This window comes from Ruditapes philippinarum, unplaced genomic scaffold (genome assembly GCF_026571515.1).
Source record: "Ruditapes philippinarum isolate M1 unplaced genomic scaffold, ASM2657151v2 ctg2224_1_1_1_1, whole genome shotgun sequence".
Classification (NCBI taxonomy): Eukaryota; Metazoa; Mollusca; class Bivalvia; order Venerida; family Veneridae; genus Ruditapes; species Ruditapes philippinarum.
The window spans coordinates 92,182-119,565 of record NW_026864966.1 but is presented as its reverse complement, the minus strand read 5'-3'; the positions used below and the strand labels follow the sequence as shown (position 1 = coordinate 119,565).

Below are 27,384 nucleotides of genomic sequence, written 5' to 3'. Positions count from 1 at the left end.
TCTCAGTTATCTCCCTTAGAACATAAACCTGTATCAGTTATCTTCCTTAGAATATTAACCAGTCTCAGTTATCTCTCTTAGAACATAAATCAGTCTCAGTTATCTCCCTTAGAACATAAACCTGTATCAGTTATCTCCCTTAGAACATAAACCTGTATCAGTTATCTCCCTTAGAACATAAATCAGTCTCAGTTATCTCCCTTAAAACATAAACCTGTATCAGTTATCACCCTTAGAACATAAACCAGTCTCAGTTATCTTCCTTAGAACATAAACCAGTCTCAGTTATCTCTCTTAGAACATAAACCAGTCTCAGTTATCTCTCTTAGAACATAAACCAGTCTCAGTTATCTCCCTTAGAACATTAACCTTTTTCAGTTATCTCCCTTAGAACATAAACCAGTCTCAGTTATCTCTCTTAGAACATAAACCAGTCTCAGTTATCTCCCTTAGAACATAAACCAGTCTCAGTTATCTCTCTTAGAACATAAACTAGTCTCAGTTATCTCTCTTAGAACATAAACTAGTCTTAGTTATCTCCCTTAGAAACATAAACCAGTCTCAGTTATCTCCCTTAGAACATAAACCAGTCTCAGTTATCTCCCTTAGAACATAAACCAGTCTCAGTTATCTCCCTTAGAACATAAAACAGTATCAGTTATCTCCCTTAGAACATAAACCAGTCTCAGTTATCTCCCTTAGAACATAAACCAGTCTCAGTTATCTCCCTTAGAACATAAACCAGTCTCAGTTATCTCTCTTAGAACATAAACCAGTCTCAGTTATCTCCCTTACAACATCAACCAGTATCAGTTATCTCCCTTAGAACATAAACCAGTATCAGTTATCTCCCTTACAACATAAACCAGTCTCAGTTATCTCCCTTAGAACATAAACCAGTCTCAGTTATCTCTCTTAGAACATAAACCAGTCTCAGTTATCTCTCTTAGAACATAAACCAGTCTCAGTTATCACCCTTAGAACATAAACCAGTCTCAGTTATCTCTCTTAGAACATAAACCAGTATCAGTTATCTCCCTTAGAACATAAACCAGTCTCAGTTATCTCTCTTAGAACATAAACCAGTCTCAGTTATCTCTCTTAGAACATAAACCAGTCTCAGTTATCTCTCTTAGAATATTAACCAGTCTCAGTTATCTCTCTTAGAACATAAACCAGTCTCAGTTATCTCTCTTAGAACATAAACCAGTATCAGTTATCTCCCTTAGAATATTAACCAGTCTCAGTTATCTCTCTTAGAACATAAACCAGTCTCAGTTATCTCCCTTAGAATATTAACCAGTCTCAGTTATCTCTCTTAGAACATAAACCAGTCTCAGTTATCTCCCTTAGAACATAAACCAGTCTCAGTTATCTCTTTTAGAACATAAACCAGTATCAGTTATCTCCCTTAGAACATAAACAGTCTCAGTTATCTCTCTTAGAACATAAACCAGTCTCAGTTATCTCTCTTAGAACATTAACGCAGTCTCAGTTATCTCTCTTAGAACATAAACCAGTCTCAGTTATCTCCTTAGAACATAAACCAGTCTCAGTTATCTCCCTTAGAACATAAACCAGTCTCAGTTATCTCCCTTAGAACATAAACCAGTCTCTGTTATCTCCCTTAGAACATAAACCAGTCTCAGTTATCTCCTTACAACATTAACCAGTAATCAGTTATCTCCCTTAGAACATAAACCAGTCTCAGTTATCTCCCTTAGAACATAAACCAGTCTCAGTAATCTCCCTTAGAACATAAACCAGTATCAGTTATCTCCCTTAGAACATAAACCAGTCTCTGTTATCTCCCTTAGAACATAAACCAGTCTCAGTTATCTCCCTTAGAACATAAACCAGTCTCTGTTATCTCCCTTAGAACATAAACCAGTCTCAGTTATCTCCCTTAGAACATAAACCAGTCTCAGTTATCTCCCTTAGAACATAAACAGTCTCAGTTATCTCCCTTAGAACATAAACCAGTCTCAGTTATCTCCTTAGAACATAAAACCAGTCTCAGTTATCTCTCTTAGAACATAAACCAGTCTCAGTAATCTCCCTTAGAACATAAACCAGTATCAGTTATCTCCCTTAGAACATAAACCAGTCTCAGTTATCTCTCTTAGAACATAAACCAGTCTCAGTTAACTCCCTTAGAACATAAACCAGTCTCAGTTATCTCCTTAGAACATAAAACAGTATCAGTTTATCTCCCTTAGAACATAAACCTGTCTCAGTTATCTCCCTTAGAACATAAACCAGTCTCAGTTATCTCTCTTAGAACATAAACCAGTATCAGTTATCTCCCTTAGAACATTAACTAGTATCAGTTATCACCCTTAGAACATAAACCAGTCTCAGTTATCTCTCTTAGAACATAAACCAGTCTCAGTTATCTCCCTTAGAACATAAAACAGTATCAGTTATCTCCCTTAGAACATAAACCTGTATCAGTTATCACCCTTAGAACATAAACCAGTCTCAGTTATCTCCCTTAGAACATAAAACAGTATCAGTTATCTCCCTTAGAACATAAAACAGTATCAGTTATCACCCTTTAAACATAATAAAACGATCTCACTCCTATAATAGAGATACTGGATACTGTGGTTAATGTTTTAAGTTATCTAATGAAAAGCGACGTTTCAAATGTGCAGTATTATAATCTGTCATCCAGCTTGCTGATAGTAGGTTGTAAGTGACATTGTGACCTTAAATAAAGATACATTATTCTGTCTTGCCATTCAGTTAAACATGGTTCTATTATATGTAAACCAGATACATACCTTTTGAAACAAACATTTGTTTACAAATTATACATTATGTTATACAGTGTATTCATGAAACCTTAATGTAGGTGTGACTTTTGGTAAAATCTGTTCGGATCCAAGAGGTTAATTTAAGAGTAAAATAGGAACAGAAATTGAAAAAATCGTCAGGAATTCGGAGTAGACATGTTCCGAATCCGAAAGATTTTTTACTATTGAAAATAGAACGACCGGGCACTTGATTCGGATAAGAAAGGAATCCTGGATAAGAAGGGTTCGGATTAGCAAGGCTCCATGGTATTAATGAAACCTTGCTGTTGAAATTCTTTTTCAGATGTCTTCAATGTTTATATTAATCAGTTTATTTTTTCACACGATATATGGTTTAAATTATAAACATGTATGAATACTTTAATGCTCAAAATGATGTTTTAGTTATTATAGAGTGATGTAGATATGTTTTCACATCAAGTGATTTGGATTTGTTTGATATTAACTGATATCAATCTATTTGACATCAAATAGTGTGAATGTATATACATCAAATAAATAAAAATGATGTTTTAGTTATTTTAGAGTGATGTAGATATGTTTTCACATCAAGTGATTTGGATTTGTTTGACATTAACTGATATCAATCTATTTGACATCAAATAGTGTGAATGTATATACATCAAATAAATATTGTCGATATGTTGACATCAAATAATGTTGATATGTTTCACATCAAATGATGATCTGCTAACATGAAATAATTTTGATTTGTTGACATCAACAAATTCCAATCTGTTTGACATCAAATTATGTTGATATATGTTTACATCAAATAATGATTGTAGATTAACATCAAGTAATTTTGATATGTTAACATAAAAATGTTAATTTGTTTGACATCAAAACATGTTGATATTTGTTTGACATCAAATAATGTTGATCAGTTGACATCTGTTGACATCAAAAACGTTGATATTTGTTTGACATCAAATAATGTTGATCAGTTGACATCTGTTGACATCAAAAACGTTGATATTTGTTTGACATCAAATAATGTTGATCAGTTGACATCAGATAGTTTTCTATATTGGCATCAAAAATGTTAATTTGTTTGATATCAAATAATGATTAATTGTTGTTTGACATTAAAAACGTTAATCTGTTTGACATGAAATAATGTTGATCTGTTAACATCAAATTGTGTTGATATATGTTTACATCAAATAATGATTGTTGGTTGACATCACGTAATTTTGATTGGTTGACATAAAAAAGTCAATCTATTTCACATCATATATTGTTGATCCGTTGACATCAAATAGTTTTGATATATTGACATCAAAAAATGTTGATCTGTGGACATCTAATTATGTTCATAAATGTTTGACATCAAATAATGTTTGTCCGTTGACATCATTTGATGTTGATCTGTCGAACATCAAATAATGTTAATCTGTTTATTGTTACTGGCTCAATGAAGTTGTTAATGGTTGTATATATTATAATGTAAATGTCAGTTATAATTTGACCAATGAAATATGTTGATTTAATGATAAGTCTTATTCTCTAATAAATTGTTATACATAAGAAATCGTTGATATTTGCTTAATTAACCTCATTAAAATAGCCTGCTAGCAGCAACTAAATTAACCACGGGACCAGTGCAGACACGAATATCAGCTGATACATCTAACATGGACCAGTGCGGTCCAAGTATACTTACTCATGATAACACATGTAATATATTTTTTGTTTCCCCGAGTAGTAAATAAAGTGCTATGACAGCAGCAAGAAATAACTATGAACATGCTACGAACGTGCTATAAACGTGCTATGAACATGCCACGAACGTGCTATGAACGTGCTACGAACGTGCTATGAATGTACTATGAACATGCTATGAACGTGCTACGAACGTGTTATGAACGCGCTACGAACGTACTATGAACATGCTACGAACGTGCTATAAACGTACTATGAACATGCTATGAACGTGCTACGAACGTGCTATGAACGTACTATGAACATGCTATGAACGTGCTACGAACATGCTATGAACATGCTATGAACGTGCTACGAACGTACTATGAACATGCTATGAACGTGCTATGAACGTGCTACGAATGTAGTATGAACATGCTACGAACATGCTATGAACGTGCTATGAACATGTTAATTGTGTCCAATTAACAAAGTCAGTAAATGCTGCTGCAGAAGCACACTTCCTGTAAGCGTCATTTTCTATCACAAACACTAAAAGATGATGTATAGGTAAGTTTTACAAACAAGGCACTCGCAAAATATTGCTTAGAATACATGAAATAAATTAAAGATGATTGTAATAAACAAAAGGTTTGTTTGTTTGAGTTTTAGTCACACCGACACAGTATAGGTCATTTGGCGACGTTCCAGCTTTACTGGTGGAGGAAGACCTCAGGTGCCCTTCCGTGCATTATTTCATGCACGAACGTGCACCCGAGTAGAACCACCTACGTTCCGTAAGTAAACAAAAGGCTAAAGTAAAATATTTGAACTGTATTTAAATTATCTAGTTAAAGTTTCTCTCTTCTTTTTTTTCTTTCTTATCTTTTTTTTTTTTGGGGGGGGGGGGGGGGGGGGGGCTAGGGGATTGTTTACAAATTGTAGAATGCAATTAACATTTTAACGTGCATTCAAAAAGTAAGGTATCTGTTGAAGAAATTTATCTGCAGAGCATTGTAGGCGGGACTGCTTTTACTTTGCCATTCTATACCTCTCTTGGTTCAGTAAATGGACCATGAACACACTTTGTGACCAAAGTTCCATTCAGATTCGTTGACTTTGTGGTGCAACAATCCAAACCATATTTCCAATATAAAATAACGATTTATACATTTTACTAAGAAGACAATAAAAACATTTTCAATATGCATATGTGGGGTAAAGATGTATTAAAACAAAGAAACAGAAGGGAAATGCCCTCTATAGGTACTATGTACTTAAAACAAATGAATTAAAAGTATTTTTGTCATTCTAAAACTTATGTCCCTTGACGTATTAAAAATGTTCTTCATAACTCTATGAATAATCTCTCCTTTGAACTTAGACGCCCGCCCTGAATGTGTTTTTTTCTTCTTCTTACTTTTCCTGATCACACAGGATATTTTTCAGATTTTAAATTGTGTCTTGTCACCACCAGCGTTGATGTAACAAGGTTTATCACATAAACTGCGGCACAAGAGTGTAATAAGGCTAATGTTAGCGTTGCACTATAAGCGCGTCAATGAAAATGACTCTTCTTAACAGTTTAACATTCATGTTATAGATATGTGATAAATAGAATATTATATCCGTGTAGATTCAATACTAAATTTTTTGAACTCGTTGAATAAAATAATATTATGCTATTTTTAACTCTTCCAATAAATTTAGTATTAAATCTGCACATATTTAATAACCTCTATTTATAACTCTGGCATCATTATTTGGAAAACAGTACTTTCCCTTGCAAATTGTTATTTGGATAATTTGTTATTTTTTACTTTTTCTTCTTTGTTCTTTCATGTCATTCATTTCGTAAGGAATAGGAAAGCCACATGAATTCGGAGCACCTTGATTTTGATAATTAGTTATGTAAAGCAATTATGACATATTATATTTACAGTGTGACAAGTAACGAAAGTCTGGTCATCATAATGTAATATCTATTCGCACTCACGTGAACACGTCAACGTAACGTCAACGTAACGTCAATTCACTACTGTACTGACCTGTATTGACAATTAGTATTGGTAGATAATACCCTATACACTCATCGTGACAAACAATAATGTCTAAAGAATGTAAACTATCTTTCGACGATTACGAAATAATAAATGGTGACTAAAACAACTTATATACACACAAATACTAAAAAAAAAGAATGAAAGAAATAAGTAGATAAAATAGGAAAATAAGTGAATACAAGCAAACTAAACGAAAGGTGGTGTTTATACCAAATTAGTTACCTATATGCATGTATCATGTTGCCCGTACTACGGACCTTAATTGACAAGTCCGTGCCTCGTACTGATTGTTTATTTCCGTACTATACATTTTGACTGTACCTGATACGTTGCCTAGACTGTTGCCAGTACTTCATACGTTGTCCGTACTAAAACACGTTTTCCCTGTTCTGGATATGCTGACTATTTTCTGTTAGTAGCCCCTATTTAAAATAAAGCCCATATACGTTGTCCGTACTAAAACACGTTTCCCCTGTTCTGGACATACTGACTATATTATAGTTGATGTCCCTATTTAAAATATAGCCCATTCTCAATATTGTGCCCTTACCTGAGCCTCTATATTTCATCACGTCTGGTTACGTATCCAACATTGAGCACACGGTATCAAGTTTCAAGTTTCAAGTTTTTTATTTCAACTAGGCCCATATGGGCATCAGTGTTATATCCTCGCTAACCCAGGCTATTTACCGTTTACATATTAAATGTAGTATATACGGAATGTGTACCGTGGGTTCCGTCGAGGTATCTATTACTATAGTACATGGTATCTATGAATTATGGTGCTACATCAGTCACATAAATATACCATATTTGTTCAATAACAAATATAAAAAAATAAATATGAAAGTGTGCGCAGTCAGTTATTTTATGGGACTACTTTCTTAGATAATTTTATCTAGATATTCATTTTATTATCAGAATTTATCTGGTAATATACTTAAGAACAATGAAAACGCACGGTCGGAATTATTGCGTTCTAACAAGGAAAATATGTTTCTCTTAAGTATTTTTTCACAGTTTCATAAAACCGAATGCATTCCAGTCATTTAGATACCAAAGTTATGAAAACTGATTGCATTTTAAGGAAGTTATTGCATGATAAAGACAGTACCCGAAAAATCAAAAGTAACACTTTTGGCTAATTGTGATACATGTAAGTTCACAACGGAAAACAGATTTAATCAATTCATGGTTACTTTATGAAATGAAATTATTTATATCTTTTTAAACTGTTAATTATTAACTTGTTTTTCACACCTTTTAAGAAATGTTAGACACATATGAGCAATTAAAATTTTATGAAAATGAATATTAAACTATGCCAATGGTCAGTTTTAGAAATCGTAATACCTCACATTGAAATTGCATTTATACACTTTTCCTCTATAAAAGGTGCTTAATTTCAAACACTTGCTAGCAAATTATATGCAATGATTCTACAAAGAATTAACCGCTGGGTAGATTTAGGACAGATTCAGTCTGGTCTATCTTATAATCAAATTTTGTATTATCAAAGCGCCAACCGTTTTGGTGTCCATCGGTCTACAATTTCCCCGCTTCATCAGCGTTTTCGCACTACACTACAGTCTGAATGGCGTCAGGTTTCACAGGCGACTATCCGCATCATAAGGTCTACGAGGCGACGACGTCAACTGTAAGAGACGCTGATGGAGGATATTGTCGTTTCTAAAGATCCCGACGGTGACATTACGAATAGATATTTATTATGAGTGACTTTGTTGTGGTTTTTATTCTGGTTTTTTGCCTTTGTTAAGTTTGCATTACTGTGATGAAAAAGTGTGATTTGGGGATTTTCACCTAAGGTTCTTCGATTTACTGTTGTACATTTGATTTTAAACATTTTGAATTATTTTCAGTTGTTAAGTTTGCGTTTTGTATTAAAGTTATGATATATATCTAATGGAGTCGTTAGTGTTTTGTCTTCATGCAATAAAATGCATATAGTGCGGGCGTGCGTTTTCATCGTCCTTAAGTATATTTTATCAAGACAGTTCCACCTAGTTGTCTTAAATTGTGTTTTAAATTGCATAACACTAAAATACTTTAAACGGCAAATCTATATGCGCTGTACAATTAATAATGCATTACAAATGGAATGTTTTCGTTGACATTTTATTGTTTTTTGTTGTTGTTTTTTCGTTTATGTGAAATATGGAAGATATTTTCACGAAACATAAAATTCCATATATTTTCACGAGCCAGATCGGCAAGTGAAACATATTGATTTTAAACATGTTAATTAAGTAAGAAATGTAAGAAATAAAATATATAGATATAGAGAACGAAAAGTTACCAGCAACCAAAAAAAAAAAAAATAAATAAATAAAAGATTATAACTTATTTTGAACTGAAGACTTGCTTTATATGAGTTTGTGTCCTTTTGAAAAGACTACATAGAGGATATTCAAGTTTTTTTCTATAAATTCATGATTTATTTTCATCGAGTGGTATGAAAATAAATATTTCATGAGTGGCGGTAGCCAAGAGTGAAATATGTTAATTTTCATGCCACAAGATGAAAATAAATCATGTATTTATAGAAAAAACTTGAATTTTCCTGTTTATTATATACATTTTTCTCTTTCTGGACATTAAAATTTGCAAGACTTTCCCTTATATTTCGTGTACTGGCAGAATTTAAAAGAAAGTAGTCCGGCAAGACACCAGTGAAAATACGGAAAATATGTTTCACTGCAGTGAAAAATAAATTTTTACAGTAAAAATACGGAAAATGAATATACGCATTTTATTTCATCAATATTTCTCAATATTTCATTTATAAGTATATATATTTTGTCACATTTGAATCTCGATAGTCGTAGTCATCATGTACCACGTGTATGATTAATATTTCTGCAATAAATGCAAGAAAAAGAAACGCATAAAATTCACACGTTAACTGATGTGTAGTTGTACGTAAGATTTTTGCATATTACATATTTTGTAAAAAACGACGTCAGTTATTTCATATAATGATAGTAAGGTGTACAGTGTTTGTGACAAGGAGATGTATAAAGTTATCAAAACCTAGACAATTAACAGTCTATCTATTGTTTTACCGTGACAGTTTTGACAATCGGTTTCCTACCCTAGGCTATTAAATGAAGGTCATCTATGAAGCAGCTTTAACTTCGTGTATTTCCGGTATCATTCGGTAACGTTCGTACGTCACGGACGATTGACGAACATAGACGAAACAAGCGTAACGTTGTGACGTAAATCCCAGCTAGACATAGTCTCAGGCATTTACGTTTCGCGTTTAGATAGGCGTGAAACTTTTTGTGGAATTAAGGACAAATTTATTTTTAAGAAAAGTGCGGAGCAATGTGTAGTTTTGATTAAAAATCGGATTACAGTTTGAAACCGCCTTCCGTTTCTTTATAATTTTTTCGGTTTTTGTAAATTAAAGTGTTTAAATCGACACCAAGATGACGAAAACACTTTGTCTTTTGATTAATGGTAAGTAAATAATAATATTCATATATAACATTGAACATTATCATTATGTATCGGCTAGAATAAAATCATAGACATTACATCTACATGTATATTGATTTATGTGTCGAAAATTTAAAACTGCCTTGGTTTAAAAAACATTATTTTTTTTAATTATAATTTATTTATTTTTGCTATATTATTAAAGTACAAATACATTTTTTTTAAATTTATCTATTTTCTATATATATTCTTAGTAATTTATCCTATGCTTTTGCAATGAGATACCGAAAAAAATTAATGAAATATAAAAATATATCACACTGAAATAGAGTGAAATAATGAAGTTTGGTTCCCGTTCTTAACAGTAAAACTCGATAAATAGGGCACAGCATTATTTTTGTAACGTCGTAAAATTGGGCGCTATTTTTGGCGCCTTTTTTGGAAGTTTCTTGCTTATACGAGAATTAAACTCGTGTTATTGCTAAAACTATGGACTACGGACTACGGTTAAAGATAAAAATGAAAACGTAAAATCGTTTTTCTATTATTTATTTATTTTTTTATTTTATATTTATTTATTTATTTATTTATTTATTTATTTATCTATTTATTTATGGGTGAAGATTGGTTTAATACTATATCACGTTGTCCGTTCTTTTAAATACATGTATCTTTAAAATCTTTCTTTAAATACATGGATCTACACGATCTTTAAAATCTTTCTTTAAATACATGGATCTACACGTATCTTTAAAATCTTTCTTTAAATACATCGATCTACACGTATCTTTAAAATCTTTCTTTAAATACATGGATCTACACGTATCTTTAAAATCTTTCTTTAAATACATGGATCTACACGTATCTTTTAAATTTTTCTTTAAATACATGTATCTGTAGAATCTTTCTTTAAACTACACGTATCTTTAAAAAATCTCACTTTTTAGTGAGATATAATCATATTCACACAGAGCGGCACACTCGTCATCTCCCCTATGTTGTGAACTTTTATACTAGATCATATTGTCTAATATAATGTGAGACAATTTGTGAATATATATATTACATTGTTTGGTTATTTTATTTTCAGCATTTGTATTGGTGCAGATGGGTAAGTCGAAACTTTGATAATTATTTAAATATATGTGTCATTATAGCGGCCTTCAGTTTTTCTAAATGTTAAATAAATCGTTTCATATAATGTTGAGTTAAAGAGATTACGTTAAAATACGTGAATGAAAATAATACGTTGAAGAGATGTTTCGAAAAATAGAATTATTATTTTTGAAGGTTCAAGCATCTCTTTAATATGTGAAATTGGGCATGTAGATTTTATGTCCCATATTTTCTTATTTTATTAATATATTTCATTCTTTCTTTTTCTATATTTTTCCAAATATTGAACTAATAATGACGTTGACTTTGTGACATATAAATGACGTAAACTAGTGTAATAAATTGTAAATTACGTATTGTACTAAAATATAATTGACGTAGTACTAAGCAATAAATGGCATATTGTTCTGAATTATAAATGACGTAAACTAGTGTACTATAGTGTGAAAATCTATAAATGGCGTAGTACTAAGCTATAAATGACGTATTGTTCTGAATTATAAATGACGTAAACTAGTGTACTAAAGTGTAAATGACGTATTGTACTAAGCTATAAATGACATATTGTTCTGACCTATAAATGACGTAAACTAGTGTACTAAAGTGTAAATGACGTATTGTACTAATCTATAAATGACGTATCATACTAAACTAAAAATGACCTAAACTATTGAACTTAACTATAAATTACGTTTGTTTTAAACTATAAATTAGTTACTGTACAAAACTATAAATGACGTATTGAACTAATTTACCATAAATGACATAAACTATTATACTAAACTATTTCTGACGTATACCATTGAACTAAACTATAAATGAAGTACGGTACAAAACTTTGAATAGAGTATTGTACTAAACTATAAGTTATTAAGACTTTTATGCACGTATTAAATACTCATGTGTGTTCAAGAAAACGTGTGTACTGTGTACGTATTTTTTTATTTTGACATTATGAAGAGTGGTAAACATTGTCATCCATCAACCCCCAGAATAAAAATAGGGGAAAAAACGTCATTCATTTATTTAACAAGACACAATTAGAACTGTGATTAACATATTTTTCTAATTAATCGGAGCATATCTCAATATAATATCTATATATAAGATATCTTAAATTATACTCAATGTATAACGAACGAACGAACTAACTATCTAATGAAAGAACGAATGAATGAATGAATGAATGAATGAATGAATGAAAGAATGAAATACTGAATAAATGAATGAAGAAATAAATGAATGAATGATTGAATGAATGAATGAACGAATTAAAGAAAAGAAAAAATCAAAGACTGAATGAATGAATGAATTAACGAATGAATGAACGACAGAATGAACGAGAGAACGAACAAAATAATGAACAAATGAACGAACGAACAAGCGAGTGAATGAATAAATGAAAAAATGAAAGAAAGAATGACGAAAGAACGAACAAAATAATGAACGAACAGACAAACGAACGAATAATTGAACGAAAAAATGAATGTATAACTGAAAGAATGAATCAATGAAGGATGGAAGGAAGGAACAAAGAAAGAAACGAATGAACGAACGAACAAATGAACGAACGAATGAATGAATGAAACGTAAACATGATAATATGATTTATTTCAAGGAGAAGGAAATAATGTGAAATGTCCGCTACATGAAACTGATAAGCTTGACAGTTAATAATTTTACGGTTGGTTAATATCTGTCATCGTTGTCGTCACGTCACCGTGCGTTCATCGTGGGGACAATGCTTCATGATGATTTGATGAGATTATTGTATTGTTTATCTTTCACCTTATCCATTGTTTCAAATATTTAACTGCTTAAATATTTATGCAAAACACAAAATATTATTTAAACTCTAGAATGTCCGGTAAAACCAGTCCATTTTGTTTCTCGAGTTTAATCTTAAGTGCCGTAATTGGTCGATTTGCATGCAAAATTCTTCCCATTGTTTATTGTATATCGTTGCATGATTTAGATGTTTTCATATAGGACGTAGGCTATGCATTAAGTGCTATTTAACTTTGATATCATGCATGAATTTTTACCAAGCACAACTATAAACTTTACGCGCTTCCGTTGAAACTGACATTTACCGCATTCTGATATATTGAATACCAAAAAAATTGTGTAAAAACATTTAACTGTAGACGTAATTCAGAAATTCAGGAATATGTAAATGATAGATAGTCTGACATTGTTACAAAGCAACCACAGTAAACCTGATATTGAAACCTAGCAACCATAGTAAATCTTATATTATAACACATCGACCACAGTAAACTTGATATTGTTACATAGCAACCACAGTAAACTTGATATTAAAAGCTAGCAACCACAGTAAACCTTATATTGTAACATAGCAACCACTGTAAATCTGATATTGTTACATAGCAACCACAGTAAACCCGATATTGTTACATAACAATCACAGTAACCCTGCTATTGTTACATAGCAACCACAGTAAACCTGATATTGAAACCTAGCAACCATAGTAAATCTTATATTATAACACATCGACCACAGTAAACTTGATATTGTTACATAGCAACCACAGTAAACTTGATATTAAAAGCTAGCAACCACAGTAAACCTTATATTATAACATAGCAACCACTGTAAACCTGATATTGTTACATAGCAACCACAGTAAACCCGATATTGTTACATAGCAACCACAGCAACCCTTATATTGTTACATAGCAACCACAGTAAACCTGAGATTGCAACATAGCAACCACAGTAAACCTGATATTGTAACATATCAACCACGGTAAACCTGACATTGTTACATAGCAACCACAGTAAACCCGATATTGTTACATAGCAACCACAGTAAACCTGATATTGTTACATAGCAACCACAGTTAACCTGATATTGTTACATAGCAACCACAGTAAACCTGATATTGTTACATATCAACCACAGTAAACCTGATATTGTTACATAGCAACCACAGTAAACCTGATATTGTTACATAGCAACCACAGTAAACCTGATATTGTTACATAGCAACCACAGTAAACCTGATATTGTTACATAGCAACCACAGTAAACCTGATATTGTTACATAGCAACCACTGTAATCCTGGTTTTGTTACATAGCAACCACGGTTAACCTGAGATTGTATATATTTGCTTAAGAACTTGTCAAGGATAAATTTACTTTATTACTGACACGATTTGTTGCAATCACGTGACTTATTATATCGTTTTACATACATAGTAGTTGCAATCTACATGTATATTATAAATTGCAGCGATCTGTTGCTGTATTTAAATTTCAAAGTTGTGCCAACTTATTGTTGTACAGGTTATATATCTTCACTAGTAAAATGTGGGAAGCCATAGTTTGGACTAGTTAAAAAAAATAAAATGATGTTATTGGAGCATAGGTTGAAACTATTTACTGAGACTAAAAACGTATGTCTGTGTTACTTTTATCGCAATATATATTATCTCATTAAGAATTTTGTTGTTAATTCAAGTGCGATATTTTTGTAATATTAAACGTTTAAAGGGCAAGTACTTCATCACATACCATAAAGTGCGAAGCAAACTTTTAGATCGGTTAAACTCATTTTTTAACACTCATTCTGTATTGTATGACTAGAACACTAATTACATATAAAATTACATATAAAATAAAAATTACATATAAAATTAAAATTTATAAAATTACATATAAAATTAAAATTTCATATAAAATTTGTTCATTACGTATGTACAAGTTCATCTATATTTTAATATATCTCTAAGATATATAAAGGATATTCAGGCGTTTTTTTCTTGTGGTATAAAAGTTATCATATTTCACTCGTGGCTAGCGCCACTCATGAACTATTTATTTTTCATACCACTCGATGAAAATAAATCCTGTATTTATAGAAAGAAATCTTAAATTTTCTGTTTACCAGATATATTTTTCTTTTTGATGTTTTCCCCTTACATTTTGTGTAATGGCTGAATTCCGGCAAGACACCATTGAAAATACGGAAAAATATGTTTCACTACAGATTTAAAAAAAAAATTACAGTGAAAATACGGAAAATAAAAAAAACGCATTTTGTTTCATCAAACATTTCTCACATTTATAAGTATATAATATATATATATATACAATGTAGATAAAATCTTCACATTATCATCGTGATAGTAATTAACCTATATATATATATCTTTATATATTATCAAGGAAACATACATTACGGCTATAATGTAGAAGATAAATTGCGTGTAAATTCATAAATCATCTTTTTTCAAGGCGAGAATAGACAATTAATAACCTCGTATATTTAAGACACACATCAAATATATTTTCCTCAAAATTCAACTTGACACCTCGGTTTTTAAACACTAAATTTAGCGGTATTTTGCACGTATATAAAACCAGAGGGGATAAAATAGCGGTCAAATCGGTTTTGAGAATTTCTGACATTGGTGAAATATCCTATTATTATTATTATCATTATTATTATTATTATCATTATTATTATCCATTTATCATTATTATTATTTATCTATTTTTTAGTATCATTATTATCATTATTATTGTTTTATTATTATTATTATTATTATTATTATTATTATTATTATTATCATTATTATTATCCATTTATCGTTATTATTATTTATCTATTTTTATTATTATCATTATTATTATTATTTATCTATTTATCATTATTATTATTTATCTATTTTTTATTATTATTATCATTATTATTATTTTATCATTATTATTATTATTATCATCATTATTATTTTATTATTATTATTATTATTATTTATCTATTTATCATTATTATTATTTATCTATTTCTTATTATTATTATCATTATTATTATTTTATCATTATTATTATTATCATTATTATTATCATTATTATTATTTTATCATTATTATTATTATCATTATTTTTTTTTATTATTATTATTATTATTATTATTATTATTATTATTATTATTATTATCTTCTTAACATTCAAACGCGCATGTGTTAAGCCACACGAGAATGGTAACGTTACATTGATAGTATATAAAGTTACGTTAAAAGTAAATGTCCATCGGTTCACAGAAATCAGCTTCATTCAGGAGCCCAATGTAAGATATACATAACTTACCATAATCATACATTGATCTGCTATAAAAAAAACAACTTAAACTTCATTTAATATTTTTATACATGTTTTTATTGTAAACGAACTGATGAAATCTTATTATCAAGGTAATAAAAATGTTTCTTTTTTACATCGTTTTTTTTTCAATTAAAACCATTAATTAATATACAAATTTTGATAATGTGATATTAAACCTCAATAAATTCATTCATAAAGCAATGATATAATATTTTTATTTCAATTTTATGGAACATGAATTTCGTTATAATAAATTAAGATTTTCAAATGACAGGTTCAAACAGCTATATATATTACAATTTTGTCGTCGCTTGGTCTCTTATGGTGACTTCACTTTTGTATCCCCCCTTTGAACAATCATTTTAATTGTGCAAAAATGAGGGGGGAAAATGTCAGCTGAAAATGGGCTAAAAATCGAACAAATTTACAATATAAATTTTAATTGACTATAACAGTACTAATTGCCAAAACGTAAAAGAAGCAATAGATGGCCCTATATGCACAATGAGTAAATTTTAGGAAACTTTTAACAGGTCACCAAAAATATATGCTTTTGAGATAAAAATATCGGCTTTTGAGACCAACATATATGCTTTTGAGACCAAAAATATAGGTTTTGACACCAAAATATATGCTTTTTAGACCAAAAATATATGCCTTTTAGACCAGAAAATATTTGCTTTTGAGGCAAAAAATAAAGGTATTGAGACCAAAAATATAGGCTTTTAAGACCAAAAATATAGGCTTTTGAGACCAAAAATATAGGCTTTTGAGACCAAAAATATATGCTTTTGAGACCAAAAATATATGCTTTTGAGATAAAAAAATATATGCTTTTGAGATAAAAAAAATAGGCTTTTGAGACCAAAAATGTAGGCTTTTTAGACCAAAAATATATGCTTTTTACACCAAAAATATATGTACATGTATATGCTTTTGAGGCCAAAAATATAGGCTTTTGAGGCCAAAAATTTAGGCTTTTGAGGCCAAAAATACAGGTATTGAGACCAAAAACTATATGCTTTTGAGAAATAAAGCTCATGGCATTTTAAGGCTTGCTGGGTGTTTGATGCCCACTATGAGGACTAATATCGCATTATTGTTATTATTATTATTATCATTGCATGTTCTGTAACATAACATACATAATATTATATACATGTACATGTACAAATGCTATACATGCATCGTGACATTTTATTTAGTAATATTTTATACGTCACGTGGTGTGTATGTGCAACTTTACTGTATAAATATATTTTGTAAAACTTTTTATATATAAAACATAAGGATAAGCTAACAGTGTATATATGGAGTAAGGTTTGTTGCCATGACAGTTAGAAAATGATGACAAACCATAAAAAGGGAAGACTAGGTATAAAATATGTACAAGAATAGAAGCTTTTATGAAAATCGTGACATTAATATAAACTCCCCTGTCATGAAGGGAACATATATTAAGTTTTGCGTGTCTTAAGCGAAGGTTAGTGAGCAGTATATAGATAGACTATGGCGGCAATATGCACACGTCCATTGCAGTTCACATTCACAAAATGGGGATGTACTTGTCAAAAACGTTTCTTTACTTGATATATTGTTTTATGAAAATGTAGAGAAATGACTGTTTATATACGAAATATGTCCGCAGGGTGAAATAATAAACACTGAATATGTGTTTTAACTTCTTAGATATGTTTTTTTTTTATTCATGAATTTTTAGAATAAATTGAAAATATTTTATTGCCATGACGACGAATACAACAACAATCATTATCATAACTGTGATAATAATAATAATAATATAATACTAATAATAATAATAATAATAATAATAATAATAATAATAATAATAATAATAATAATAATGATGATGATGATGATGATGATGATGATGATGATAATAATGATGATGATAATAGTAATAATATTAATAATAATAATAATAATGATAATAGTTATAATAATAATAATAATAATAATAATAATAACAATAATAATAATAATAATAATAATGACAATGATAATAATAATAATAAAATTTATAATAATAGAAATAACAACAACAATAATAATAATAATAATATTAATAATAATAATGAACATGATATTAACAATAATAATAATAATAATAATAATTTACAATTTTAAGTACAGACAGTATATTCTGATTAACTTTAAATGATATTTGTTTGTCAAAAATTTTACGTCCATAAACGTTCATATACACATTAATTTTGTACGTTAACTGGACCTTAAAGAAAACGATTACCATACTCTCTATATGATCAATTATATATTTGGACATAACGGCAGATAATGTCAAACTAGTGAAGTATAAACTGTGTCAATGGCAGGCAGCCGCTTGTGTGACCTATATTTAACAACTGTGTCAACGTCAGTGACGTCATACCTTTACATCTAATAGCTAAAATACAGATATTTCTTAGACATATAAAAAACATAAATAATAGAACAAAGGGAGGTAATAATAGTGGGTAGTGACATACAATTACAAATCAACAATAGGGACAAAACATGTATGACGTGTTCGATACAATAAGATTAAACTACACGTTACAGTCAAACTTGTGATCATTAGCCACTCAAGGGACAGACAACGTCATGGTATTCATTGACAAGTTAAAAACTGTGAAAATACTTTTATTTTAAAGACTTGACTAGCAATCTGAAACATTCAGCCAGTTATCTAATTTCTCTCTTCAAAATTTCCAACTTTTTTTTACATTTGTATCCTTTCAAATAGTGTACAACTCAATTAAGTATATCAATTTGTATATTCAATGTATATTTAATTTACAAATGTGTGTCTTCATACTGTAAACACTGAATATTTTAATACAAACATTGTACTCATCTTCAAAAACACAACATACGATACACTTCCGTTCATGAAAAGTAAAAGCTTTTTAGGGCTAGACGAACGTCCAGGCTTTATTTGTACACTTTGAGTCTAACACATTTACCGCACAAATGTCTTAATCAGATTGAACTTCAAATTTTACCACTGTTTATAACACAAAAAAGAAGAAAAAAAAGAGAAACTTCTGGAATCGTAAAATATTTCATTTAATGTTTGAACAGAATTGTCTTTTATATGTGGTTGCAAAAATCGAACGCATACAAACATTTTGTACTCACACTATTTCAATTTATACACTCATCATATATGTTGCACACATAATAAATATTCAAGTTTACAAAAATGAGTGATCGGGTTGTATATACAGAGTCAGTGGAATACTTAAGCTTTATCATTATTCCAAAATCTCATTATACTAAAATATGTACAGATAGATAGATAGACTTATTTCGGTATAGAATACATATACATGACATATATAACAACATATACATTTAAAACATACATGAGTATAAATAAGCCATGACATACACACCAGCACCAAGGATAACACAAAAAAGAGGGACTCTTATTTCCATTGTCCCCTGCGTTGATGGCATGACAGAGTGCCTTTAACCAGTGCTAATACAAACTTTCAATTAAATATTATCACAGTTAGATTTCAATTATTTTGACACATATAGACTAGAATTAGAACATTGAATCACATTGTTCAAGTTAAATCAGAATATATAAACTATGAGGCAAATGATAGAATGAATAAGCAAAATATCAGTGATTAATTTGCGGTAAGAGTAATTTCCCTGCTTTATATATGTTACTTAATGAAAGAAACATGTGATGAATGTCAACTACAATATCATATGAGTTACAAACGTTACATTTTAGTGTCTGAAAACACCAAACCAACCACATTTCAAAAGGATGGAGATTAATATACACATGAAAATTGACAACAGTTTTATATTTTTGCTGCAAAGTAAACAATTGTACGACGGTTAAAATGTTTAATACAACACTTTCGCCATTAAATCGACATCAGTGCATCATTTAACATTTATGTATTGAACTTTTAGGACCTGTTAATTTTAGTTTAAACCAACTTAACTCTTGCGAGATTTGTCAAGAAGGCACCTTACATTTTATAACCTTTTTGTACCCTTTACCATTTATTGCACAGTCTTTCTATATAAGCATATAGATACATGACACCACTTTCAAATAACTTCGAGTGAGACTAAAAAAAGAATTGGAGTACCACACTAAATACCGTATTGATAAAATGCTAAAAATCTTGCCTTTTTACCCAACGGAATGAACTTTAACAGGTCTAATTCATCTTTTCACAGCAATTTATGTACAATAATGAATAAAAAATGTAAATATCGGCGAAAAAGACGATATTTGTCTATTTTGTGATCGTCATTTCTGCAAGGTACTGCTCCAATCATGTATTGAGTTAAACCCAATAACTTTAGGTCTAATCATACCAATAACCAGCAATTCGTTTTATCTTTAGTAATTGTTGGGAAACGCCAAAGTTCGTCATTTACCATTACCTCCGTTGTAAGTTTTATGCTTAAGAAAGTCTTTTACCGCAATTAGGTTCCATATCCCCAAACTTCACAACCGTATGTTAAAATTGGTACACTTCTTTTCTGATTTAAGCCAAACATTGTTCGTCTTGATTGTTCAACAATATACTTAAAGAAACATAGAAAAAGCAACAAAAAATTGCAAATTGTTTATTTTTAGAAACAATACACACATGTAATTTACAAGGGTCTACAATTTTTAAAACATTATCTACAAAATATATTTCTGTGTCTATGTCTTATCTCGCCAAATACGATAACGATCATACACAAGTACACATCTACATGTACTCAAAAACACATTTTTTTAACAATAATCAATTCTAATTTATTTTCTTCTGAATTTTTTATGATAAACATTTAACAAACTTTAAGCTAACTGCTGAATAAAATTCATCTTTTTGAACCCGAAACTGATAATTTTGGACTTGTCAGGGAGAAAGTCATTAAAAACATAAAAACATCAATCACAATTTGTGATAATATGATCTAATTTGTTACGTGACCTGCAAAACCACCACCTACCACAACAACATTTTTTACGGTACACGTGTGAACGACTTTTCTAAACGTTTGAATTATAATAAAATATTGACGAAGTGTTCCGGACTTATACAAATCATAGTTCAGGGCGAAGATGAAGTAAACAATTTAGTTATACCCACATGTTAATGTGTTTTATATTTATAAACGTCACTTGTCTGTCACATAATACCTATTCACTGACCAGTTGTTTTGCTTGATTTATATTGACGAATATCAATTTTTGTGTTATTGCTCCATCGTGGACGTTAATTGGGTGTCAAGTTGTTTACAAAGTATATAAGTAATGTTTAGTTAGTGAATGTCAAAGACACAAGCATGCAATTACAGGGATTAATTATGGATCAGGGGCTTATTTTTAAATTAAGTTCTATGGAACGCCGGAAAAGTCAAAATATAAGCAATACGTTATCTCGTTAATTCGGATAGAAACATTCTCAATACAATTCAATTCTTTATTAAGATGTTTAAGCCACCTGTCCATTCACCAACACTGTTCACAATAAACATATATTACATACATATATACAATTATAAACACTATATATAAGAAATTAATGTCCCTTAAAATTGTACATTATATATACAGTTGACTCTCGGTAACTCGAAATCCAAGGGACTGGGCATTTTACTTCGAGAGAAACGGAATTCGAGTAACGTGGAACTGCCGCCATTACGTTGACATTCGTACATGTTTATACATGTGCCTGATTAAATGTGCAAAGAAGTAGGTTTGTTATTGTTGTTAGCGGCAATGCTGCAATAATTAACCGTTGAAATGACGGTAAATCTCGTACAACTACAAATTATAAATGAAAATAAATATATCATTCAAAATTTAATACATGAACATGTATATTAATAGTGAAACGTAAACACACAATTATATTTGATTCGTTTGATCATCTGACCAAACGAAAGTAGAAACTATCGTGAACCGGAAGTACAAATTAATGTTTGCAAAATGACGGAACATTAATTATACAAATGTCATTTACGTTGATAACACACATCAATACCTTGGCTGTTATTTGACAAACACCCGTCAGACTGGCACGAGTCATCTTTCTTAAAGAAATGTAATTAAATTTTAATTTAGTTATCTAACTGTTAAAACCAATTAAGTGCTGAAATGAATTAAAGCCACTTATACGACGTGTTAATAATACGTGATGACCGGCAATCAAAATGTCTATGGAACGTGTGATGTCGTCGACCTTTGATCATTCGGCTGTTTTCACACTACGACTAATTGAGATGAAAATATGTTGTACTTTAATTGACGGGACCAAATTTTCTTTTCGACTAAAGAGGAGTCTCGGTAAGTCAAAATTTGACCTAAGCGGAGTTAAAATACAAAGATAAAGAAGGAAATTTGACGGGACTTTAGAAATTCTTCGACTAACGCGGAATTTTGAGTAAAGCGATTTTGACTTATTGAGAGTCAACTGTACATGTAAATTTTTATATGTTTTAATACAAGCAAGGATATAGGTAATTCTTAACGATTTGATTGTTGAAAATAGCATGACATATATTAGTTTGTTGACAGTGATTTACATAATGTGACAGTTGACGTCAATATATCACGTCATTGATTGACGTCATGTAATTGACATGTTAATTAACCACAAAATTCTCTTAAAACATTATATAATACTGTCTAAGTATGGGAACACCTCAATGATTATTCACAATACGAAGATTGGCGGAAAATGCCGAAAATTGACGATTGCTGTCATTAAACGTGAACTACATTTTGACTGGTTAGAGTATCCTTCCGCAACAATAATAAAGTTAGTATTGAATATAGCACGAATGTCTATATATGGTAACAGTATTAGATGTAGCTTAAAAATCAATTCCCGGACTGTGCAGGTCACTTTTGTAGTGATTGATCATCCTATCTTCGGTCATTCGCTTTGTACTACTGTACCGTTGCTCTGGCATGTACAGAAGTTAACAGTTCCTTGCGAAAGTATATGCAACTGGTAAACTTCTGGACAGCCTGCCTAGGAACGATGCAGTGGCTGAACCGTGTTCTGGTAAATTCAGTGTGGCTCCCTATCGTGATCCGGAGTGAAAACTACATAACCATGATTTTCATATGATGGAATTAAGAGCTGAAATAATTATAAATGATGCTGTTTCTAAAGCCTTTATTTGTTTTCTTTCAAAAATGATAATTTAACTAACAATGTCATAACGTGTATAAAGCTGCCGGCAGTTTACACAGTTTTTGTTTGAATGTTATCAAAGTGCCTGTATGAAAGAAACCTATTTTCACATTGCCTTAACAGGATATGGTGCATGCAGTATTTTCCCCTATTTGCCCTACTTAAAAGCAGCATTATATTTTTTAACGGAAATTTTTATTCTGTTTACATACAGTATTCATATGTTTTAAATAGTATATTATATAAATATAATTGATCAAACTATCATAAATGAAATCACATATTTTAACTGTGTGTGTGTGTTTTTTTTTTTTTTGGGGGGGGGGGTGTCATTGTTGCTCTTTCAGTTTTGTAAAAAGACTTTAATGAAATATAGTTTTATACGCTTTTAATTACTTATTCTTAATTTAAAATGTTAATATATAAAGATGTTTCATACTGTCATTTTAAATATAAGCTACAATAAATAATAAATATGATATCCTGACCACCCTTTTTATATTGTAAATGGTCATTAATAGGCGAAATCGTATTGTTTGTTTTCGACCTATATGATAACAAGAAGACCTTAATCTAATATTTTTAGTTATCAAGATTTTTGACAGGGTATATGCCCCAGTTTAAAAGTTTTGTTTAAACGTCACGATTATCCAATGAAAATCGTCGTTACAAACGTGCAGTATTATATAAGATAATCATAGAGTTTCTTTTTATTTTTTTAGTTCGTGGACAGGCTGCTAAGACAGCATGGGCCGCAAACGCTGCAATGGGTCTTGGTAAGTACCCTAGATTGTGATTGGATGCTATTTATAGATAATGATTCTGAAACATATATGATGCGTTCTGATTGGCTATTTGTAATATTCTATTTTTAGACATTTTCTGATTGGTTCCCAGCGGAAGTATCTCACAACATCTCATTTAACAATTATAGGGCAATTTTTGTATGCAATAAACAATGATTTTCATTTTGCATATCATTAGTGGTGATAAGTTGCAATAATATTTCAGGTCTAAATGTAAACGAAATAAATGTATAGGTGAATTGATTAATTGTTCTTTACAATACTAATGTAAACGATTTTACTATTTTTTTACAATACTAAATTAAACGATTTTACGTGTCTCAGTTCTAAATATTTTAATTTCTGGCAGATGCATGATTGATACAACAAACTGTAATGAATTTATAAATAATCTTGCTGAACTTGAAATAAATTAACCTTTAGAAAATAAAAATGGTCCAACTTGTTGTCGCTAACAAACATTGTTTTAAGAACAGTTATTGAATAAATTTACAACTTCATCAACTCCTTCACACTGACCAAATTTTAGAGGGTTTTTTAAAAAAGTAAATAAAATATTACAGCGCTGATAAATGTTAGTTAATATACATTTAAATCTAATTGAAAAGCTATCGTTTTAGTTTAAGTTTCTATTTTTTTGTGACACTGCCTTTATACACCGTACAAAGTGAATCACGTGATCTGCTGGTTGCAACCGGAAGTCAAGTTTTCCTCGCATTCACACATGTCACTGTTGATATCCTTACAGCTTTGCACACGCACTTTTTTTGTAGGCGCGCGATCTAACCATGTGATATAATCACGTGATTTTATATAATCATCACGTGATATTGTTAAAAGCTATTGAAATTTACGTTACTTTCTTTTTTTTCACGTTTTGTGAGTAGTTAATTAACCTTAATCATTGTGCGGTTGAAATATAGATTTGACTCTTATTTTGTTTTTCATTCTAAATTACTTATTTAAAATAAAACCGTACTTTTTTGCACCTGTCTGGACATACGATCTCTGCATCAATTTTACGACATCTGTACAACAGATTATTTCTGATTGTCGTTTGTTACATTTTTGTTATCTTTTTTTCCTCGATGTCAAAAATGAATCACGTGCCAAAGAACAATGTCACCATGGCTATGTTTGCGCATGTGCAGTGTACTTGCAAAGCGTTCTCCGGAAAGCTCTTATATCTCACTGTATGTTTTAAGGAGTAAACGCAGATGGCATGCAGTTGTTTATTTATAATTTGTTTAAAGGCATTACACGACCACATAAAGTTAAATATATTATATATTTGTTAATTTAAGACGGGGAATATTCATTTTTGAATGAAAAAAAAATAGACGAAAAAGTAAATGTGGTCATTTTAGACTTTAAATGCTTACTGAATATTTCCATTCAATCGTATTTTCGTACACAATTGTTTTGCTTTTTGTCGAGTAATGCCTTTAACAGTTAAAAAATGTTTATATATTTGGTAATTTGCATTATACATCCACTATGTTGTGATTTTACAAAATAACGCTTCATTGAATTGTTATATCAAATTATTTTAACTAATCATGAAATTATAAGCATGTTTTATTATAACAAAAAAATAAATAAAATAAACATAGGATTTGTTTTTCGAGATTGTATAGATATAGAAATAATTTTATTTTATTTTTTCATTCTCTTTCAATTTTTTTTTATATCAGTATTCATTCACAAGTGCCCTTTCAACATGACAGAACTACATGTATTTCTTTTTTAAATGTAGGAACTAAAAAGAAAAAAATCTAATAAATCTAGCTAGAATTGTTTTTAAATAATATCATTCATTATTTTACAATATTAGTAGATATTTGTGTGTAGTAACAGTAGTATAATTGTGGTGCTGCGATTCTAAACATTAAACACGCTTTACAATGGCGCTTGTCACGTGGTAGTACACTGGAAGCGTTCGTTCTGCACTGCTTAATGTTGCCAAGCGACTTACATCACCGATGACGTCATTATTTCAGACGGTGTGCCTGTAAGTGCAGTGTCTGTGAAAGGAAAAATCGGCGGTAAGTGCTAGGTTGGCAAAATGTTGCTTTTTGATGCTTTATTACTATGCGACCGCATTACAATGATCGAACAAGTCATAAATTCTTTACTGTAACATAAAGTTGGAAAATAGTCTTCTTTTCCCAAGAAACTGTTAGAACTTTTAAGAAAATCAAAAGATGATAGTTCTCGGTACTATATGACATAGCTAGAATAAATCTAAAGATCAAAAGAGAGAGAAAATTATTTGTAAGGAAATGTCTTTTATATGTACAACATTTAGACTAAATTTGTGTCATAAAAAGAACTCTAGGCGTATCAAATGTGTACTTTCAAAATATTGAGGTTGACTGTTCAAATTGTTCCAGGACTTTATTTTGACTTTGTGTTTACAGTAATAGAATGGGTGACGTACATTGATCATATTTACAACAAAATGTTTTGTTATAACGTCTTGGATAAGGTTTTTAGATTTAAACAAAATAACACCGTAATATCTAACAAAAATGTTAACTTCTTACATTTCATATTTTTTAACAATTGTGGTTTAAAAAATATCTGAGAAGCTTTAGTTCATTTATTTTATGAAGTTTTTACTGAGTAGATTTCTATGTGTAGATTTTTTTATATAGTTCATGTGATTTCGTATAGGCCCCTATCTATTAAAGTTTTAAATAAAACAACTTTTTTTGTGCAATGTTTAAGTTCCACGAAACCAAATTATGTTAGAATTATGTCTTCAATATCAGTTGGATGACGTCACCATCCTTATGATGACACAATGTAACCACACTAAAATAACTATAATTACATGGTTATGTCATAAAATCGATATAATGACGTCATGACGTCAAATGACTAGACTACTGGAAGGTATAAATAGCTAAATCAATTGTCCTTTTTTCCTCGACCTATATTTTTATGCTGATTAAACTACGTTAGCGAAATTAGAAGGAAAATTTAATGTCCGTACTTTTAAGAAAATTAGACAAATATTTTAAAGTAGATTCTGTAAATTGTAACTTAATTGAAACACGACGACATTTTTCTATACTTCAACTCTCCATTTGCCCCATACGCTAATATTTGTAACACGCTACATTAATTACATCTAGGTGAT

At 30.2% G+C, this 27,384-nt stretch overlaps 1 protein-coding gene across 37 annotated transcripts in view; it reads left to right on the top strand.

The window, feature by feature from the left end:
* Positions 1 to 9,777: 9,777 nt before the first annotated feature.
* Positions 9,778 to 27,384, top strand: part of LOC132727433 (proline-rich protein 36-like) — a 73,096-nt gene continuing 55,489 nt past the window's right edge. For 14 of the 37 annotated variants that reach the window (XM_060712932.1, XM_060712929.1, XM_060712922.1 and 11 more), the window contains exons 1-3: positions 9,780 to 10,009; positions 11,079 to 11,099; positions 24,156 to 24,209. In XM_060712932.1, coding sequence (XP_060568915.1) covers positions 9,979 to 10,009; positions 11,079 to 11,099; positions 24,156 to 24,209 — 106 coding nt within the window. In that variant the 5' untranslated portion in view covers positions 9,780 to 9,978. Of the gene's footprint in view, positions 10,010 to 11,078; positions 11,100 to 24,155; positions 24,210 to 26,239; positions 26,285 to 27,384 lie in introns of all 37 variants that reach the window. The other 23 variants (XM_060712944.1, XM_060712937.1, XM_060712947.1 and 20 more) reach the window with 5 other exon arrangements.